Raw genomic sequence first — 18,698 nt, forward strand, 5'->3', positions numbered from 1 at the left:
TTGTTTATTTTTTTACAGTTTATTTATTTATTTTGAGAGAGAGAGAGAGAGCAAGTGTGGGCAGGGAAGGGGCAGAGAGAGAACCCCAAGCAGGCTCCATGCTGTCAGCACAGAGACTGATTCAGAGCTTGAACTCACGACCATGAGATCATGACCTGAACTGAGATCAAGAGTTGGATGATTAACCGACTGAGTCACCCAGGCGCCCCTTAGAACACTGTTGGTTTTTTTAATTTTTAAAGTTTATTCATTTTTTGGGGAGACAGAACACAAGCAGGGGAAGGGGCAGAGAAAGAGGGGACACAGAATCTGAAGCAGGCTCCAGGCTCTGAGCTGTCAGCACAGAGCCCGACACAGGGCTCGAACCCATGAACCAGGGGATTGTGACCTAAGCTGAAGTCAGAGAATCAACCGACTGAGCCACCCAGGTGCCCCTCTTTGTTGTTGTTGTTTTAAATATTTTTTAATGTTTATTTATTTTTGAGAGGGAGAGAGACAGAGTGCAAGTGAGGGAGGGGCAGAGAGAGAGGGAGACACAGAATCTAAGCAGGCTCCAGGCTCTGAGCTGTCAGCACAGAGCTTGACATGGGGGCTCAAACTCACGAATCGTGAGATCATGACCTGAGCTGAAGTCAGACGCTCAACCGACTGAGCCAGTCAGGCGCCCCTAGAACACTGTGTTTTTAAACTTATAGTTGAAGCTATGTTTGGCACAGGAGATTGATTTTACTCACGAAACTTGTGATAATCTGATTATAACCTCACTAATCTAGATTTAAGTAACTCAGCCAGTATAAGAGATTACTCAGATTATCTTAAAATTGGAAGTATATAAAAAAGCTGCTTCCCTTGTAAAGTAGCCAAAAATAAGTTAGCAAAACAGTTATAAATAAAACTTACAAATTTACTTCAAAACAAAGTAAAAATCTTTTTTTTTTTTTAAATGAAGGTCAAGAAACAGCAGAATATTTTATGGTAAAAGTACTCAGAAGAGTGGTTGCCTTTGGTGGTGGTAGGGCTTGGCTCAGAAGGGGCACGAGAGGGCTTTTCAGGGTGACGGAAATGTTTTATATTGGGACAGGGCTGTGATTTACATGGGTGCACGCACCAGCCAAAACTCACTGAACTGTATACCTCAACACAACTACAGAAGCAAAACAGTGTAGCATCTCAAATATCCAGGGCTGATTCTTATTTACCGCTTTATTATTTCACAGACAGTAATTCTGTCTTCCAGCCAGACCGGAAGCTCCTTGCGGGTCACTGTCATATGGAGGCTTTTTTCTTACACCTCGCAGCACCCAGTACCAAAGTGGGCGACTTGTAGCATTTACTCATCTGTTGGTTTTGAGAGCACTTTTAACCCCACAAGATAATTTCAAGAGGCATTCTTCCCCACGTGAGCCAGTCAGTGTTGGTGATAAGAACTGTCAGACTAGAAAATACAGCAGCACACTGGGGAGGTTGCGTAACGTGCGAAACAGATTTCCCCAGTGGCAAATGAAAGCACGTTTGCTCAACAGCTGAAGTCCCCGTTGCCTGGTATGGTCTTGGAAAACCATTTCTGCACTGAAGAAAGAGGAACTGTGGATTCTGGCCTTCTTGTTTCTGAGGCTGGAAGACTATCAGTTAAGCTATCTTTTTAGTAAAAGGCTCCCTAACATAGCACACACTGTAGAAGCGCATGGATTGCTCATCTGGAATTTTCTTCTTCTTCTGGTTGGAATTGTTGAGATTTATTTGCACATTTTCTTTTATCTCATGAAGTGTCTGTCCCATGAGTTACTCTTTTCCGTCAGAGTCTATGTCTCTGGAGGGCAGGATCCTCAGCAGCAGCCATCACTACAATACTCTGCACAGAATGCTGACCGGCCCCGGGAACCGTCCCGGGTGGATCTAGGAGAAACATTTGTGTCTGTACTTGCAACCCCGTATTACTTGGTCGTAGCTACCCTTAAAAATAGACTCACACTTTCATGGAGAAAAGGGTCTTTCTATAATCGGACAGCTAAAAATGATATTGAATTAATTTTTTCCTACATTTTAAAAAGATTGTATTTATTTATTTCAATATTTATTCATTTTTTAGAGATAGAGACAGAGCTGAGTTGGGGAGGGGCAGAAAGAGAGGGAAATACAGATCCGAAGCAGGCCCCAGACTCAGAGCTGTCAGCACAGAGCCCAATACGGGGCTTGAACTCATGGATTGCAAGATCATGACCTGAGCTGAATTCGGACACTTAAAACGACTGAGCCACCCAGGTGCCCCATTTTTTCCTACATTTAAAATCCAACACATGATTCCTATTAATTAGAAAAAAATTATACTAGTAAGCATTTCCTTAAATTAAATAATTTGATAATTTTTTTCCAAAATTGCAATGTACATTAAAAATATTTTTTTAAATGTTTTTATTTATTTTTGAGACAGAGAGAGACAGAGTATGAGCAGGGGAGGGGCAGAGAGAGAGGGAGGCACAGAATCTGAAGCAGGCTCCAGGCTCTGAGCTGTCAGCACAGAGCCCAACGCGGGGCTCAAACTCACAGACTGTGAGATCATGATCTGAGCTGAAGTCAGACGCTTAACTGACTGAGCCACCCAGGCGTCCCTCAATGTACATTTTTTTTAAACATTTATTTTTTGAGAGACAGAGAGAGAGTGTGAGTGGGGGAGGGGCAGAGAGCGAGGGAGACACAGAATCCGAAGCAGGCTCCAGGCTCTGAGTTGTCAGCACAGAGCCAGACGTGGGGCCTGAACTCAAGAACTGTGAGATCATGACCTGAGCCAAAGTCAGATGCTTAACCTATTAAGCCACCCAGGCGCCCTGCCATGTGCATTTTTAAGCACTCTATAAGCTGCTGATGATATACAAAGGAACGACACGAAGCCCTTGGTTATAATAAGAATCTGAGTCTAGTAGTTGAGATAGATAAGAAATTAACACGTGAAAATAATTTCACATAAAAGAAAATAAATCTAGGTAATGGGATAGGGAGAAAATGTACATGTCTGTGTGATTCTGTAGAGTGCCAGAGAGAGTCAGAGTATGCCCATGTTTGTAGGTAAATCTTTCCCTAACAGGTAGAATTAACCTCAGAACATTTCATAAACAAGGAATGATCTATATGCTAATTGGGATGCTTCAATCTTAGATTTGGGGAATAGTTAAATCAAAACTGAGCACAAAAAATTTCTGAACCACTATAATGTCATGTTCCTCAGTGGAAAAAGTTCCTCAGAAGGAAAAGCAAAGCAAAACAAAACAAAACAACGAAGAACACTAAACGCCTCCCCCCCCCCCCCCCCCCCCGCCAAGGTAAAGGGGAAGCCACACTTGTGATTATATATTCTCCATCCCTGCTCCCAAGACCACATTTTCAAGATGCAAGTGAAGCAGTCAGAGATAAATTTGAACACACCGTTACCTTTGGCAGGATCCATAGCTAACTAAATTAGGACAGGTAAGATGGGACACAGCAGGGTAGGAAACAGCAAACTCAAATTTAGGTTTTTGAATTTTATGGTCTCCTCCCTTCTGCCTCATAGTTTTAGAAATCAGTCAATTTGCTAAACATTTCTTTTCGAACCAAAGCATGTTTTTCAGCCTTCAACTTGACGAAAAATGGTACCTGTAATTAAGAGGAAACTAGAGTTCAAGTGGTAGTATACTACTCTTGGTAGTAATTATTTACTTCACACAGCAATGGTTTTTGCCATGAAAGGGAGGTGGCCCTTGTCAGAAGACTTGAAACAAGGTGACTGTGGAGCTTCTGTGTCAGCATTTTTTCTAAGTGGTTCTACACAACACCAGCCTCAGATGAGGCTTCGTGAAAGAAAGGGTTCCAAGTCTGGTAGGTTTGAGGAACGCTGCAAACCATGGCCTCCCCAGGGATACTCGTAACCCATGAACATATTAAAGGTTCTGAGAATTCTGCCCTTAAAAGAGGATATTTAACTGCTGAACCCAGCGTTTCCCAATTATGATACAAGGAATCCTTTTTAAAGACAAATTAATATACATTCAGCACAACACTGGCCTGTGAAACTCATGTTGGAGAACACTAATCCACTCATCATTTGTATCCATCTTAGAGTATGGAGACTACGGAGCATCTACAGTGGATCCTGAATAATAAGTAAAAGCAGTCCCTCCTCTTGGGCAAAATCTCATGAGGAAATACATGTGCGTTGCACAAGAACATGAGAAAAAGAAAAGCTTGTTGCATAATTTCATGAGTTCACACAAGAGTCAACATCAACAGAGCACACTGGTAAAGTGGAGAGGACTTTCCTTCTGTGATGGGTCCATGAGTTAACCTGGAAACCAGAAGACAAAAACCTCAAAGCAGAAATGTTATTGAAGTGCTGTTTAGAAATATTACAGTCCTTTTTACATAAAAATGGAATTTCTAAGGAGAACAGGTCATAAATCTCTACCTTGGGTTTTAACAACTCAAATCATCCTTAAAACAGCAAGTGAGTGGCAAGGACATCATGTACCAAGGAAAGAGCTTTATGTTGCGTAACTCAGCTGAATCTAAGTGGCAGAGAGAAAATTTTAACATGTATATATAAATTTATAAATTCAAAGTTAATTAAAATAATTATGGCATAGGAACACTGTTTTCCTTTCTCTTAAATTCATAAAGTAATAGAAAAATTGGCTCACAGACTCACTACTGGATGAGATCTCATCTTATTTCTTTCTATTCCCCATGCTGCAATCCTCAACCAAAGAATCTATTTATAGTTTTAGTCACCACCACAGGGGGCCAGAGATAAAGTTCCCCTGGAGAGTTAGACCAACAGAAAACACATTATTGGTGAAGGCAGCTATTTGCAGACATCTCCCACCTTTAAGGACATTTTATAACTGTAGTTAATGGAAAGTGGTCGTTTCAGAAAGACTCAAAGCAGAAAGGAAAGGGCTTTACTGAAATCATACCAAGTTTACCTTGGCATGTCCTTGGGACTGATAAGTTTCTAAAAAAGGCATTATCTAAACTCAACACCAGCAAACCAAACAATATGATTAAAAAATGGACAGAGGACCCAAACATTTTCCCAAATGTACGCAGATGGTCAACAGGCACGTGAAAAATGCTCAACATCACTCATCGTCAGGGAAATACAAATCAAAACCACAATGAGATATTACCTTACACCTTGTCAGAATGGTCAGAATCAAAGACAAAAAATAACAAGTGTTGGTGGTGGAGAAAAAGGAACCCTCATGCATTGCTGGTAGGAATGTAAATTGGTACAGCCACTGTGGAAAACTGTGGAGATTCCTCACAAAATTAAAAATAGAAATACCATATGATCCAATAATTCTGCTACTGGTTATTCACCCAAAGAAAATGAGAACACTAATCAAAATGATATTTGCACCCCTATGTTTACTGCAGTATTATACAAATAAGAAAGATGTGAGATATCTATCATAGAATATCACACAGCCATAAAAACAAATGAGACCTTGCCATTTGCAACAACATGGATGAACCTAGAGAGTATTATGTGAAGTGAAATAAGTCAGACAGACAAAGACAAATACCATATGATTTCACTCATATGTGGAACCTAATAAAGAAAACAAATGGTGCGCCTGGGTGGCTCAGTTGGTTAAGCTTTCGACTTTGGCTCAGGTCATGATCTTATAGTTTGTGGGTTTGAGCCTCACGTTGGGCTCTGTGCTGACAGCTCAGAGCCTGGAGCCTGCTTTGGATTCTGTGTCTCCCTCTCTCTCTCTGCCCCTCCTCTGCTCACACTCTATCATTCTCTCTCAAAAATAAACATTAAAAATATTTAAAAAAATAAAAATAAAAAACGAATAAACAAAAAGCAGAGTCAGACCTATAAATACAGAGAACAAACTCGAACTCATGGTGGCCAGAGGGTAGGGGGGTTGAGAGGGATGGGCATTTGCATAAAGGGGTGTAGGAGAAACAGGCTTCCAGTTATGGAATGAAAAAGTCATGGAAATACAAGGGACAGCATAGATAATACAGTCAATGATATTGTAATAGTGTGGTTTGGTGACCTATGATAGCTAGTGAGCATAGCACAATGTAGACAGTTGTTGAATCACTATGTTATACCTGAAATTGATGTAACACTGCATGTCAACTATACTCAAATAAAAAAAAATTAAATTATTTAAGGCATAGTGTGAAGAAATATTATTTTCCACTGAATTTAGAAACACAGGAGCATGACTAAGAATTTTTCAGCTTTTATCCAGCAGGATCCAGGTAGAGACATGCTGTCAGACATCAAACTGTCATCACTGGAACGACAGAATCAGACATCAGGTTTTTCCGTAGTAGATGACATAATTCTTACAACCATTCAATGCTCTTTGGTCAACTGTTCTGATTACTAATTTCTCATATAGCTTGATACTAGAAAGGGAGTACCCTAGATAGTAGATATGAGAATTCAATAAAATGATACATTCTGTTGTGAAATTCACCAATTGACATTGTGGCTTATATATGGTTTTGCGTCTGATTCTGGTCAGCAAAAGCCATTTCTTGATTGTCTGATCAACTCCAGGTCTACTTCTAAAAGAGTTTCCAGATCTATGAGTTCAGAATTAGACTCCAACATACTGCCAACAAGCTTTCCTTGGTGATGTTTATTTCATTCGGAGCTTAAAAAAAGTTACTGTCTATTTTGTTAAAAAGTCTGTATCGTATTGAGGTGATCTCTTCTTCCTCAGAATATTTGAATACCCCAGCCCGGGGTCACCACTATTCTACTTTCTTTCTCTATTAATGCAACTAATCTATTACTTCACATAAGTGTAATACAATATTTGTCTTTTTGTGTCTTATTCACTCAGATAATATCTTCAAGGTCATCCACCCTGTAGCATGTATTTCATTCCTTTTTATGGCTGAACAGTATTCCATCATGTGGATACATGTATTCTTTATTCATCTGTCCGTGGACATTTGGGTTGTTTCTACCTTAACTACTGTGAAGAATGCTATGAGCATTGGTATGCAATTGTCTTTTCAGGAGATCGAATGATTGATTGATTGAAAGTTTATTTATTTATTTTGAGAGAAAGAGAGAGAGAGAGAGAGAGAAAGCGGGGTAGGGGCAGAAAGAGAGGAGGACAGAGGATCCAAAGTGGACTCTGTGCTGATAGCAGAGAGCCCGATGTGGGGCTCAGACTCATGAACTGTGAGATCACAACCTAAGCTGAAGTCAGACGCTCAACTAAGTCACCCAGGTGCCCCCAAAATGTAAATAATAAGAAAAATATTATTTACACATGTGGCCACCATTCCCCTTACTCTTCATTCCTTGGTGTATGCCCCATATTACCGTCTGGAATCACTTTCCTTCTCTCTGAAGGACATTCTCTAACATTTCCTGTAATGCTTATTTTTGGATAAGTCTGAAGAAGTCTTTACTTCACTTTGGTTTATTTATTTAAAATCTTTTTTAAGTTTATTTATTTTGAGGGAGAGAGAGAGAAAGAGAGAGAGAGAGAGAGAGAGAGAGAGAGAGAGAGACAGAGTGAGAATGAGCAGGGGAGGGACTTAGAGAGAGGGGGACAGAGGATCCAAAGCAAGTTCCATGATGACAGCAAGATCCCGACCCAGGGTTCAAATTCACAAAAGGTAAGATTGTGACCTGAGCTGAAGTCGGATGCTTAACAGACTTAGCCACCAGACGCCCCCGTGTCACTTTGGTTTTTAAAAGATGTATTCGGTGGGTGGTGACTTCTAGGTTGACAGCCTTTGTCTTCTTTCAGTACAAGAAGCTCTCACATCCAACTATCTTCTCATTTGCATTGTTTTCTGACAAGGAATCTGATGCATTCTCATCTTTCTCCTCAATCTTTTTTCTTTTTAAAATGCTTATTTATTTTGTGAGAGAGAGCATGAGCAAGCAGGGGAGGGGCAGAGAGAGAGGGAGGGAGAGAACCCCAAGCAGGCTCCGCACTGTCAGCACAGAGCCCGATGTGGGGCTTGATCCCAAAAGCTGTGAGATCATGACCTAAGCCGAAATCAAGAGTTGGACATTCAACCGACTGAGCCACCCAGGTGCCCCTCTTTTTTCTCTTTATCACTGCTTTTAAGCAATTTGATCATGTTGTGCCTTGGTACAGGCTTCTTCATGTTGCTTTGTGTTTGGGGTTTGTTGAGTTTCTTGAGTCTAAGAGTTTACAGTTTTCATCAAATTTGAAAAAATTTCAGCCATTATTTTTTCAAATATTTTAAATTTCCCCCTTCTCTCCTACAGGGACTCCACATGCATGTGTATTGGGCCACTTGACATTGTCTTGCAGGGTCCTAATTTTTTGCTCTTTTTTAAGGCGGTGGCATCTTTTTCCCCCTTTTTCTCACTGTGTCTCATTTCAGGTACTTTTATTGCTGTATCTTCAAGTTTACAAATCTTTCTTCTGCAATATCTACACTGCTGTTAACCTCATCAAGTGAATTAAAAAAAAAAAAGACCTTAGAGGCTGTTTTTTATCCCTATCCGTAACATATGCATAACAATTATTTTAATGACTTTGTCTTTTTTTTGTTTTAATGTTCATTTATTTTTGAGAAAGAGACAGAGCGTGAGCAGGGGAGGAACAGAGAGAGAGGGAGACAAGAATCCGAAGCAGGCTCCAGGCTCTGATCTGTTAGCATAGATCAGAGGGGCTCGAACTCACAAGCCATGAGATCACAACCTGAGCCAAAGTCGGATGCCCAACTGACTGAGCCACCCAGGTGCCCCTGACCTTGTCTTTTAATTCTATAATCTATGTCGGTCCTGGATCAGTTCGAATGACTGACTTTTCTTCTCATTATAGGTTGTAGTTTCCTGCTGTTTTGTAAGCACGGTAATTTTGGATCCAATGGCACGAATTCTGAATTTTATCTTTTGGGTGCTAAAGAGTTTGTATTCCCTAAATATTTTTGAGATTTGTTCTGGGGCACAAGTTTCTTGGAAACTGTATGGTTCTTTTGGGTCACGTTTTCAAGATTTGCTGGCTGGGATTAGGGCAGCATTTAGTCAAGGGCTAATTACTCCCTAAGAGCAATGACAAGATTTCTGTCTGTACTCTCCCTGGTATCCAATGAATCATGAGGTTTTTCCAAAGGTTGGTGGGAGCAGGTACTATTTGCAATCCTTGGTGAGTGCTGGCCATTGTTGCTTCTTACCCTTTGGGGTGGTTGTTTCTCTGACCTTGGGTAGTTGCTTCACATGCACATGCTGAGCAGCGCCCAGATGAACACCTGCTGTGGACCCTCTGAGGCTATCTGGAGGTCCCCCTATGCAGCATGCTGTTCTCTGGCTCTCTGCTCTGCAAACTCCAGCTGTGTGATGTCTCCCAGCTCAGCTCTCTTGTTTCACTAGCGGAGTCTACTGAGCTCTGCCTTGGCTTCCCCACTCATCCACAGACTAGAAAGTCTCTCAAGGAAGTAAACCAGCTAACTGCAGGGCTCACTCATTTACTTCTTGTATCTTAGGAATCGCCATCTTCCCTTGCTTGATGTGAGTGACTGGAAAACCATGGTTTCAAGTTTCTTTAACATTTATCCTTCTTTTGTTCATCTTATAGCTACACTGTATTCTACGGTGCACATACACAATTTGTTTGTCTAATCATATATTTATGTAATTTTTTCCCAGTTTTTTGGCTGTTACAACATATAAAACTATTTTTGGATATACGTGTGAATATATTGTACAATAAATCCTGAGTTGTGGAATTCCTAGATTAAGTGGTCTGAGCATTTAAATTTTTGATAGCTATTGCCAAACTATTCACTCAAAAGGCCTCCTACCAACAGTGTTTCCTCTAAATTCTTGCATACACTGGTTGCTATCAACATCTTAAAGTTTGCCAAACTTACAATGGAAAAATATTTCATTATTTTGACCTGAATAACATTGCAATTGTGTATTGTTTCAAGATTTGAAAGAAAACAACTGTAAAATCACCCAAACCTGGGCTTTTGTTATGAGATAATTCTTTCCTCCTTTGGGAATATATTGGCATATTTGTCAATATTTCTTCTGGGGTCAAGCTAGGAAATATTTTTCTTAAATTCACCCATTTCATTAATATTTTGAAGTTTATTTGCTTAATCTTGCACAATGCTTTTATTAATTATTGCAATGTCCTCTGTATGTTTTGAAAACAAGTATTCTACAATTTTAAAAAACCAACTATGTCCCCTGCCTTCCACTCTCCAACTTCCACACTTCTGCCTGCCCCAAGGCCATCATCTATAGGTAAATAACAGTCCACACCCATGTGTTGCCTCAGATAAGCAACTATATTCATAGTTCATAACTTCCCCCTTCCCCCACCTCCCAAATTCTCTGTCCTTCTCCTTTTTCTAACCTATGTCCTTCCTCCCTCCCCTCCTTTAAAATAGTAATAAAACATGTATAAAAAAAATACTAAATGACCATCTGGGGTGCCGGGTGGTGCAGTCGGTTGGGCATCCGACTTCAGCTCAGGTCATGATCTCGTGATTCGTGAGTTTGAGCCCCGTGTTGGGCTCTCTGCTGTCAGCCCGGAGCCTGCTTTGGATCCTCTGACCTCCTCCCTCTGCCCTTCCCCAACTTGTGCTCACTCTCTCATTCTCTCTCTCAAAAATCAATAAAATATTAAAAATAATTATTAAAAAAAAGGTACTAAATGCCCATGAAATGCAAGGTAGACCGGCACGTGCTAGGAAAGACTCACATGCAGTAAAATACAAATCCCTGATCTCGGGGAGGTTCCTCCCTAGAAACAGTTACCAAAAATCTCCACTTCCCTTACAAAGGCTTCAGAACCTATCCCTGAAGCCGACGTCACGTCAGCCATTACATCCATGCCTCCCCACAGCAGGCAGAGCTCACTGGTGGTGTAGCTAGGGATGGACCTTGTGTGATGTCTTCCTGCAGTCACAGCTAGTTTAAGTTCATCTGAATGCACCTTTTCTTCCCGTGGAGGTCTGTTTCAAGCCCGCCTCACCTTACGGACGTGACAGGAAAAGAGGATGTTCATGTATTTGTCCTTCCGTTTCAGTTCATTTGCGACGGGGACAAAAGTGCCTGAGGTCTGAGGTGTATCTGGCTTCTGAAAGAAAAAGGAAACATGACAAAATGAGTCTGCTTAGCATTTTAGATGAAAAGGGAACCTGTCGGTTGCCTACTTTGTAACCATGCTCAGTTTCACACACATACTTTTATCTCCCATCCCAGATGGTGAGCAGCTAAAGGGGTGTCACAGTAATACCGGAGGGCCTATAAAATTTTTAAAATAAGGGATGGGAGGGAGAATGAAATGTTGCTTTGGGAATAATTAATATAAAGGTGGTAATTAAAAATTGCTGCTGACTTATGCAAGGGAATGTTTAAATGTGTAAAAATTAGGTTGTGGAGTGTACCTAATACATATGGCACAGAGACACAGACGACCTTTTTTAAAGCAGGAGAAACATCAAATATTGCACAGTTAGAAGCAACAAAATCTTTTTGTTTAATATCTTATCACTTATAGAAGTTTAGTTTCTGTAAGTGTCTTGTTCTTTCCACAAATTCTTGCAGAAAAATTCTTCCCTTTCTGTAAATCCTTCCTGTAAAGGGAGCAGGAGTCGATTGTACTTTGTTCTCCTGGACGTACCGAAGCAAGATAGTTGCCCTCCCAGGCTCTTTGCAGTCCCAGGTCGGCCCTTTGGCCTTTCAACATTTCCATGGCTGCAACCTTTGCCCTGACTTGGGGCAGGTCAGAGGCGGGCATGCTCTTGATGAGCTGGGATGCTCTCCATCTGTAAGTCAATAAACGAAATATATTAGGATTTACAAGCCCAATCCCATTCATTCCCCAAAATAACTGAGCTGCCATTAAGCAGAATTTAAACCAAAGTACTTGCATGCTACTCAATACAACAACAACAACAACAACAACAACAACAACAACCAAAAAAAAAAAAAAAATCAAAGGTCTCCAAAATATACACAGAGCTTGTTAGACAAAGATTTGCATAACTTTCTTTGTCATTTGTGTGTTTTGAAAGCAACTAGAACTTCATGATACGTGGGTTCTCCTAACAGTTATAGTTAGAGCACAGAGAGTTTGGATTCATCACGTATTCAATCAATAAATGCTTCCTAGGCACTTACTAAACTCCTGATGCTGGGTGATGGAGGCCCAGCAGTGAACAGTCGGATAAAGGTCCTTTCTGCTAGGTGCTTACATTCTAGAAGCAGGGACAGACAGCAAAGAAACCAACAAGCATGAGTGACGTGCTAAGTGCTATGGAGAAACTCAGGCAAGGAAGGAAGGACAGGGGTGCAGTGGAGAGCAGGAACGGGTTTGGGGTGTTATTGATATAGGGAGGTCTGGGGGGCACCACTGATCAGGATCTGTGAGCAGAGACATTCAGGAAGTGAGGGGGGTGCGTGGATATTTGAACAAGAGCGTCTTCTCCAGGAAGAGCACAGTAGTGCAAGGGTTCTAAAGTGTGTACCTGCTGAGTTGGTTGGGGGACCAGTGAGGAGCCCTGTGAAGCTGCAGCAGGAAGGGTGTGGGGGAGGGGAGCAGGTGGGGAGGCCAGAGAGGAGCCCAGGGACAGATCCACACAGCCATGGAGGCCATTGTGAGGACTCTGGCCTTTACTCTGAATGAGACTAGAAGCCACTGGAAGTTTCTGAACAAGGAAGGGACATGACTTGACCCCTGCTTTACAGGATCATCCCAACTGCCGTGTGAAAGAAGGCTGGAGTGGGTAGGAGGCTCTTTGTGTAATGCACATGGGAGAGATCAATGGCTGGGATTGCAGAGGGAATGGTAGAGGCAGAGACAGGTGTTGGGCCAAGATGTGTTTTGAAGGACACGCCAGGACAGATGCCGATGTATTAGATGTGGAAGCAAGAGAATAAGGGAGAATTTAAAGACGACGCTGAGATTGTTGGCCCAAGTAACTAAAAACATAAGTTAATCTATTCCTGATTGAGAAAAACAAGCACAAAGCTTTTATTCTATCAGAGCCATCTGAGCCCTGCATGCACTTATGCCGTCTTAAAGCAGGGGAATGGAAGCAAACCCAGAATAACAACATGCCCAACTCCATCTCATCCTCCTCCTTCTCCTGCTCCTTGAAAGAGAGCAGGGGTAGAGGGAGGAAGAATCTTAAGCAGGCTTCATGCTCAGCACGGAGCCTGACACGGGGCTCGATCTCACGCACCATGAAATCATGACCTGAGTCGAAATCAAGAGTCAGACACTTAACCAACTGAGCCATCCAGGTGCCCCCAGAACTTCTTTCTATCAGATGGAGTAATCGGGCCGGTGGTTCTCTGGCTGTGCTTCCTCAGGACATGAGGATGAGATGCACCTAACATGGAGAGGCGGTGCTCTCTCCCCTAAGTAGGTACACGAAATGTTAGACTGCTTCCATCTAAGACTTGCCCAAGATGTATTCCATTTTCAAGAGAGTGACTTGAGCCTAAAGGTTTGTTTTTCTCTCTTAAATTCCTACTGAAATAACCAAATAAATATAAAAACGAGGAAAAACTCTGTAGCAGCACCAGCAAATGAGAACAGTATCAATGAACTGAAAGACATGAAGCATTTCTTAGAGATTCGAGGCAGACGGGCCCGAGCCGATGGTGAGGAGGCTCAGTGCTGAACTGTGCGGTCCACTTGGTGGGAGGAGAGGAACCCCTTCAGCAGAAATGGTACGGACAGTCCTTGGGCCTGAAGTAGCCAGGGCTGGTGGCCAGGACAGGCGGTGAAGGATCTCATGGTGGGAGATGTGCCAGTTCTCCGCACAAAGAATGGCTGCCCGTGGTGAGATGGGGCCATCTGCTGCAGCAGACAGCGTCAAAGGTAGCAGGATACAAAAACAACAGCCATGGAAGAAGTAAAGGCTCAGCCTAAGAGTGAAATCCTCTTCTCTGCTCTCTGGGGCCAACTGACACTCCAATGGGACAGACTGTCCTAAGGTCATTCCACAAAAGGCTGGCAGAATGACAGGCTGGGAGCAGTTGGTGGTCATAGTCAAGGTCAACTGGTGACGGACACATCCTACAACACTAAGCGGCTTGCTGAGCAACTGTCCCAATTAGCCCTCAGGTTCCAAATTTTATTCTCAGTGGGGGGACGTCTTTGCTCTATCTGCTGGTCTGTTTTCGGCTTCAGTGCCCAGTCCGTCTGTCCCTTCTTCACTACCCACAGTGGCCCAGGACAAGGCCTATACGTGACTGACTCCAGAGGCATGCTGGGCATCTGATAAGTAAACTGTCATCTATAAACCTATGTAGCCCCCAACAACATGTTTATGGAGGCCATAAAAATCGCCAGTCTCGACAACATGGTAAGGGGGGCAAAGCTGAGCATGAGGAAGGCTCCCAGTCTTTCCAGAATGGAAAAGAATTACTGTGAGGAACAGGAGCGAGCTTAACCATGATTAGACAGGCTGCGATTTTAGAAAACAAACAAAACAAACAAAAACCCATGATCAGAGCGGAATCCTTTAATTTCTCAGTAGTCCACAGATCAAAAAAGTTAAGAATAAATTAAGTAGGATACAGTGACTACATCAGGGGTTGGTAAACCACAGTCTGTGCCAAATTCAGCCTATGGCCTGGTTTTGTGCTGCTCGTGAGCTAAGAATAGTTTTTACATGTTTGACAAAACCAGAGCAAAACAAAGGAAAATATGTGACAGAGACCATATGTAGCCCATAAAGCCTAAAATATTTATTATCTGGCCCTTAACAGAAAAAGTCTGCCTTTGGACGAGATTAACACAACTGGCAGGATTCATTTAGTGTGTGTGCACACGTACGTGTGTCTGTGTGTGCGCAAGGTTAGCAGACACAGCAGATGTGTTATTTTCAAAGTGCTCATTAACCTAAGCCCCAAGAAGGCTGGGACTATCTCTTATATCTTTATTTTTTGTCACCATATCCCTGGAACCCAGGCCAGTGACCACGACACAGTTGGCCTGGAGTAAGTATCTGCTAAACGAATAAACTGAATTTTGCAATAATTAATCAATTATAGGCCATATACAAAATCATCAAAATCTAAAAAGAAGACTGTACAGGTCACAGTGCGACACAGTCAAATCAATAATTCTTGGTGGCAATTAAAAATACTACATAGAGGGGCGCCTGGGTGGCGCAGTCGGTTAAGCGTCCGACTTCAGCCAGGTCACGATCTCACGGTCCGTGAGTTTGAGCCCCGCGTCAGGCTCTGGGCTGATGGCTCGGAGCCTGGAGCCTGTTTCCGATTCTGTGTCTCCCTCTCTCTCTGCCCCTCCCCCGTTCATGCTCTGTCTCTCTCTGTCTCAAAAATAAATAAACGTTGAAAAAAAAATTAAAAAAAAATACTACATAGATCTTTCTTGTCATGGACAGGTCTCCCCCCCCCCAATTTTTTTTTTTCAGTTTATTGATTTATTTAGAGAGAAAGAGAGAGAGGGAAAGACAGTGATTCCCAAACAGGTTCTATGCTGCCAGCATAGGGCCCAACGTAGGGCTCGATCTCATGAACTGAACCTTGACATCATGACCTGAGCTGAAATCAAGAGTCAGACACTTAACCGACTGAGCCACCCAGATGCCCCTCCAAAAATTTTAAGTAGTCATATAACCTTATTTGTGTAAAAAAAGAGAGGAAAAAAGTCTCAAATGATATGATATGCATACACACTCTTAGTATGAATAAACATTTCTACAGTGTTTATTATGTGTCAGTTACTATTTGAAACGCTTCATAGATCTATTTACTCATAACCTTTTCAACAACCTTACAAGCAGGTACTACTATTATGCTACTTTTTCCATAATACGGTATGGAAACTGAGGCACAGAGAGATTATCTAGTTTGCCCAAGGTTACACAACCAGGCAGCAACAGAGACTGAACATGGACCCAGGCTTCAGGGTTTGTGTTCTTAACCATTATACCATGCTGTCCCTTACATGGGGGCATGTGTTTGTAAACGCACAGACACAGACATATATAAGGGTGCAAACTAACTGTTAATGAGTGATTATCTCAGGGGAAGGAAATATGATGGAGGAGAGGAGAGGAGGTATGGAGAATTTCAACTTGATATCCTATATATTTCCATATTATTTCACTTAAAAAAAACCATAGTGAGCATGTATTCACGTACAGCTTAGCTACTTTTTAAATTATGTCACAAGTGCAGGTTACAGATACCATTCATGAAAAACACTTACCTGTGCATTAAAAGCCTGCCAAGGTTTACAGTGAACATTGATTGCATTAGATCTGAGAACAGAGTTAATTTTGCTTTCAGTAACTACTGTTTGATTTTTTTCCTTTTTATGAGATATCATTCCTCTTTCTTTTTCTTTTCTTTTTACAAAAGGCAAATAGGATACATACTAAAGCATTTTTTTCCTCTGCATTTTTAAACATCTTTTGATATCTGCCACCAGTTATACAGAGCTAACTCTAAAAGAAGATGAACTCTGATTTAGCACAGAATTAGAAATTAGTTCTTTTACATTCAGTAGGCCAATTATTTCATCGTGTTCTTTGGGAAATACCCCAATGCCACATGACCACATTTGAGACTGCTAGCTTAGTGTGTGTCACTGGACGGCTGTATCTAAGCCACAGCTAAATGTACCTGGTGCCCAGTGGCAACAAACAGGCTACGTGATGAAGGGGAGGGAGCTGTGAGTAACTAACTGCACACTCAGATTCAGGGCAGCCTGCCAAAAACGAAGATCAGCTGAAAAGATATTAGATTTTACATGGGTGTTTATTTACTGTGTTAAAAAAAAAAAGGTTGCTTTAAAATAACTGCGTTCCCCCTTGAACTTTAAAGTCATCTGGGAAACTTTAGAAAGAACCTCTGTTTGGCACGCCTGGGTGGCTCAGTTGGTTGAGTGTCTGATTCTTGATTTCAACCAAGGTCATGATCCCAGGGTCGTGGGATCGAGCCCCGCGTGAGGCTCCATGCTGGGTGTGGACCCTGCTGGAGATTCTTTCTCTCTATCCCACTTGCACTCCTCTTTGTTTCCCTCTCTCTCTCAAAGGAAAAAAAAAAAGGACCTCTGTTTGGGCCCCCCTCCCTGGTTCTGTTAAACATGACTTTCTGGAGGCAGGATGTGGGCATCGGTATGTTTCATAAACTCCTTGGTATGTTTCATAACCAGGATAGAGAAGCAAAGGATTAACAGACTTTCTGGTTTGAGTTTTATGTGGTGATTTTAATAAATAGTTATTTCTTGCTCATAAAAGAAAGAGATAGCATGTAACAGCTTAACTATGTCATGATTCAGGGGTTGTGCACACTGCTGTCAGCTGTGTGCTGACACAGGGAAAAACACAAACAGGTTCCGCTATTTTGAGAGGTAAACAGATGCCCCTTTGAAAGCAAAACCTTCAGACCTGAAGTCATGAGGTAAAAGTCACATGGGCAGATGGCTGGGCCAATACCACGGTCTCAGATTTGTGACTTTATATATTAAGTGTGTTACCATAAATGGAAGCAGCAGGCTCTTACCTATTAAAAATTGACTGTAAGGCCTCCTCGAAACGGCGAAGAACTTTAGGTGGGGTTGGCCACTTCACGTGCTTCCCGTAGTCCTTCATACTCTTGACGCCGTGGAAGCGTCTGGCAACCTCGTGAATGTAGGACTTCACTTTGTAACGTCGGTAATATCTGATAATCGTCAGAGCTGCCTTGGTTCTCTTGTACCGCATGCGGGCCAGCGTGCCTCGCCACACCTTCACAACAGAGAAAGAAAAAGTGTTGCTGGCTGGCTCAGTCAGTAGTACATGACTTTGAAATCGTATACGCTCCTCTACTTATGAAGTACCAACGTGGGATCTTGCGTATTGCCAACAAAACCAGGCAGGGACAAAGCACGTCAGTTCTGCCTGCCACCAACAGATGGCGCCAGGAGTCACGTTGGTCATTGGCTTCAGCGGTCTACCTGTTCATGACGTCCAACCGGGCTGGGCTGTGTGCTGACTCTGAAGCAGAGTCCTTGAACAGTCATGAAGAGAAGAAAGCCAAAATGCAAATGTCTCTGGACAAATATTTATTTATTTATTTATTTATTTATTTATTTATTTATTTATTTATTTATTTTATTTAAAAGAAAAATTTTTTTTTAACGTTTATTTATTTTTGAGACAGAGAGAGACAGAGCATGAACAGGGGAGGGGCAGAGACAGAGGGAGACACAGAATCTGAAACAGGCTCCAGGCTCTGAGCCACCAGCACAGAGCCCGACGCGGGGCTCGAACTCACGGACCGGTGAGATCATGACCTGAGCCGAAGTCGGACGCTTAACCGACCGAGCCACCCAGGCGCCCCTCTGGACAAATACTTTAAGGATGCTGAAAGGAAGCAGGATGAGTCAGAACCAAAAGCCATCAACGTCTACAGTTCTCTAATGAAACCTAGCTTTACACAGACTACACCACTGGCCGCTAGTGTCCCCTCACGCTGCATTTACAAACGGACTTCTACACAGCCTGTGTGGCTCCCCTCCCCAGGTGCTGTGTAAATTTAGATGTAATCCCGCAATTTAGATGTAATCCCAGGGAAAGGGTAAACCAGATGACCAAGAATCTTTTAACATCTTTTCTGTGCTCAGAAATCAATCACACAATATATAAATGTCTCTGTGCCTGCTTTACCCAAGCATGGTGAAGTCAGAGGTACCTATGCTTTTCCTTCAGGG

At 42.2% G+C, this 18,698-nt stretch overlaps 1 protein-coding gene across 3 annotated transcripts in view; it reads right to left on the reverse strand.

Annotated features, from left to right (window-relative positions):
• MYO1D (myosin ID) overlaps positions 1–18,698 on the reverse strand; it is a 362,829-nt gene that overhangs the window by 146,157 nt on the left and 197,974 nt on the right. For all 3 annotated transcript variants that reach the window (XM_023244611.2, XM_019817507.3, XM_045044201.1), the window contains exons 17-19: positions 17,510–17,733; positions 11,640–11,784; positions 10,989–11,093 (exon numbers count right to left, since the gene is read on the reverse strand). In XM_023244611.2, coding sequence (XP_023100379.1) covers positions 10,989–11,093; positions 11,640–11,784; positions 17,510–17,733 — 474 coding nt within the window. The remainder of the gene's footprint in view (positions 1–10,988; positions 11,094–11,639; positions 11,785–17,509; positions 17,734–18,698) is intronic.

This window comes from Felis catus, chromosome E1 (assembly GCF_018350175.1).
Source record: "Felis catus isolate Fca126 chromosome E1, F.catus_Fca126_mat1.0, whole genome shotgun sequence".
Lineage (NCBI taxonomy): Eukaryota > Metazoa > Chordata > Mammalia > Carnivora > Felidae > Felis > Felis catus.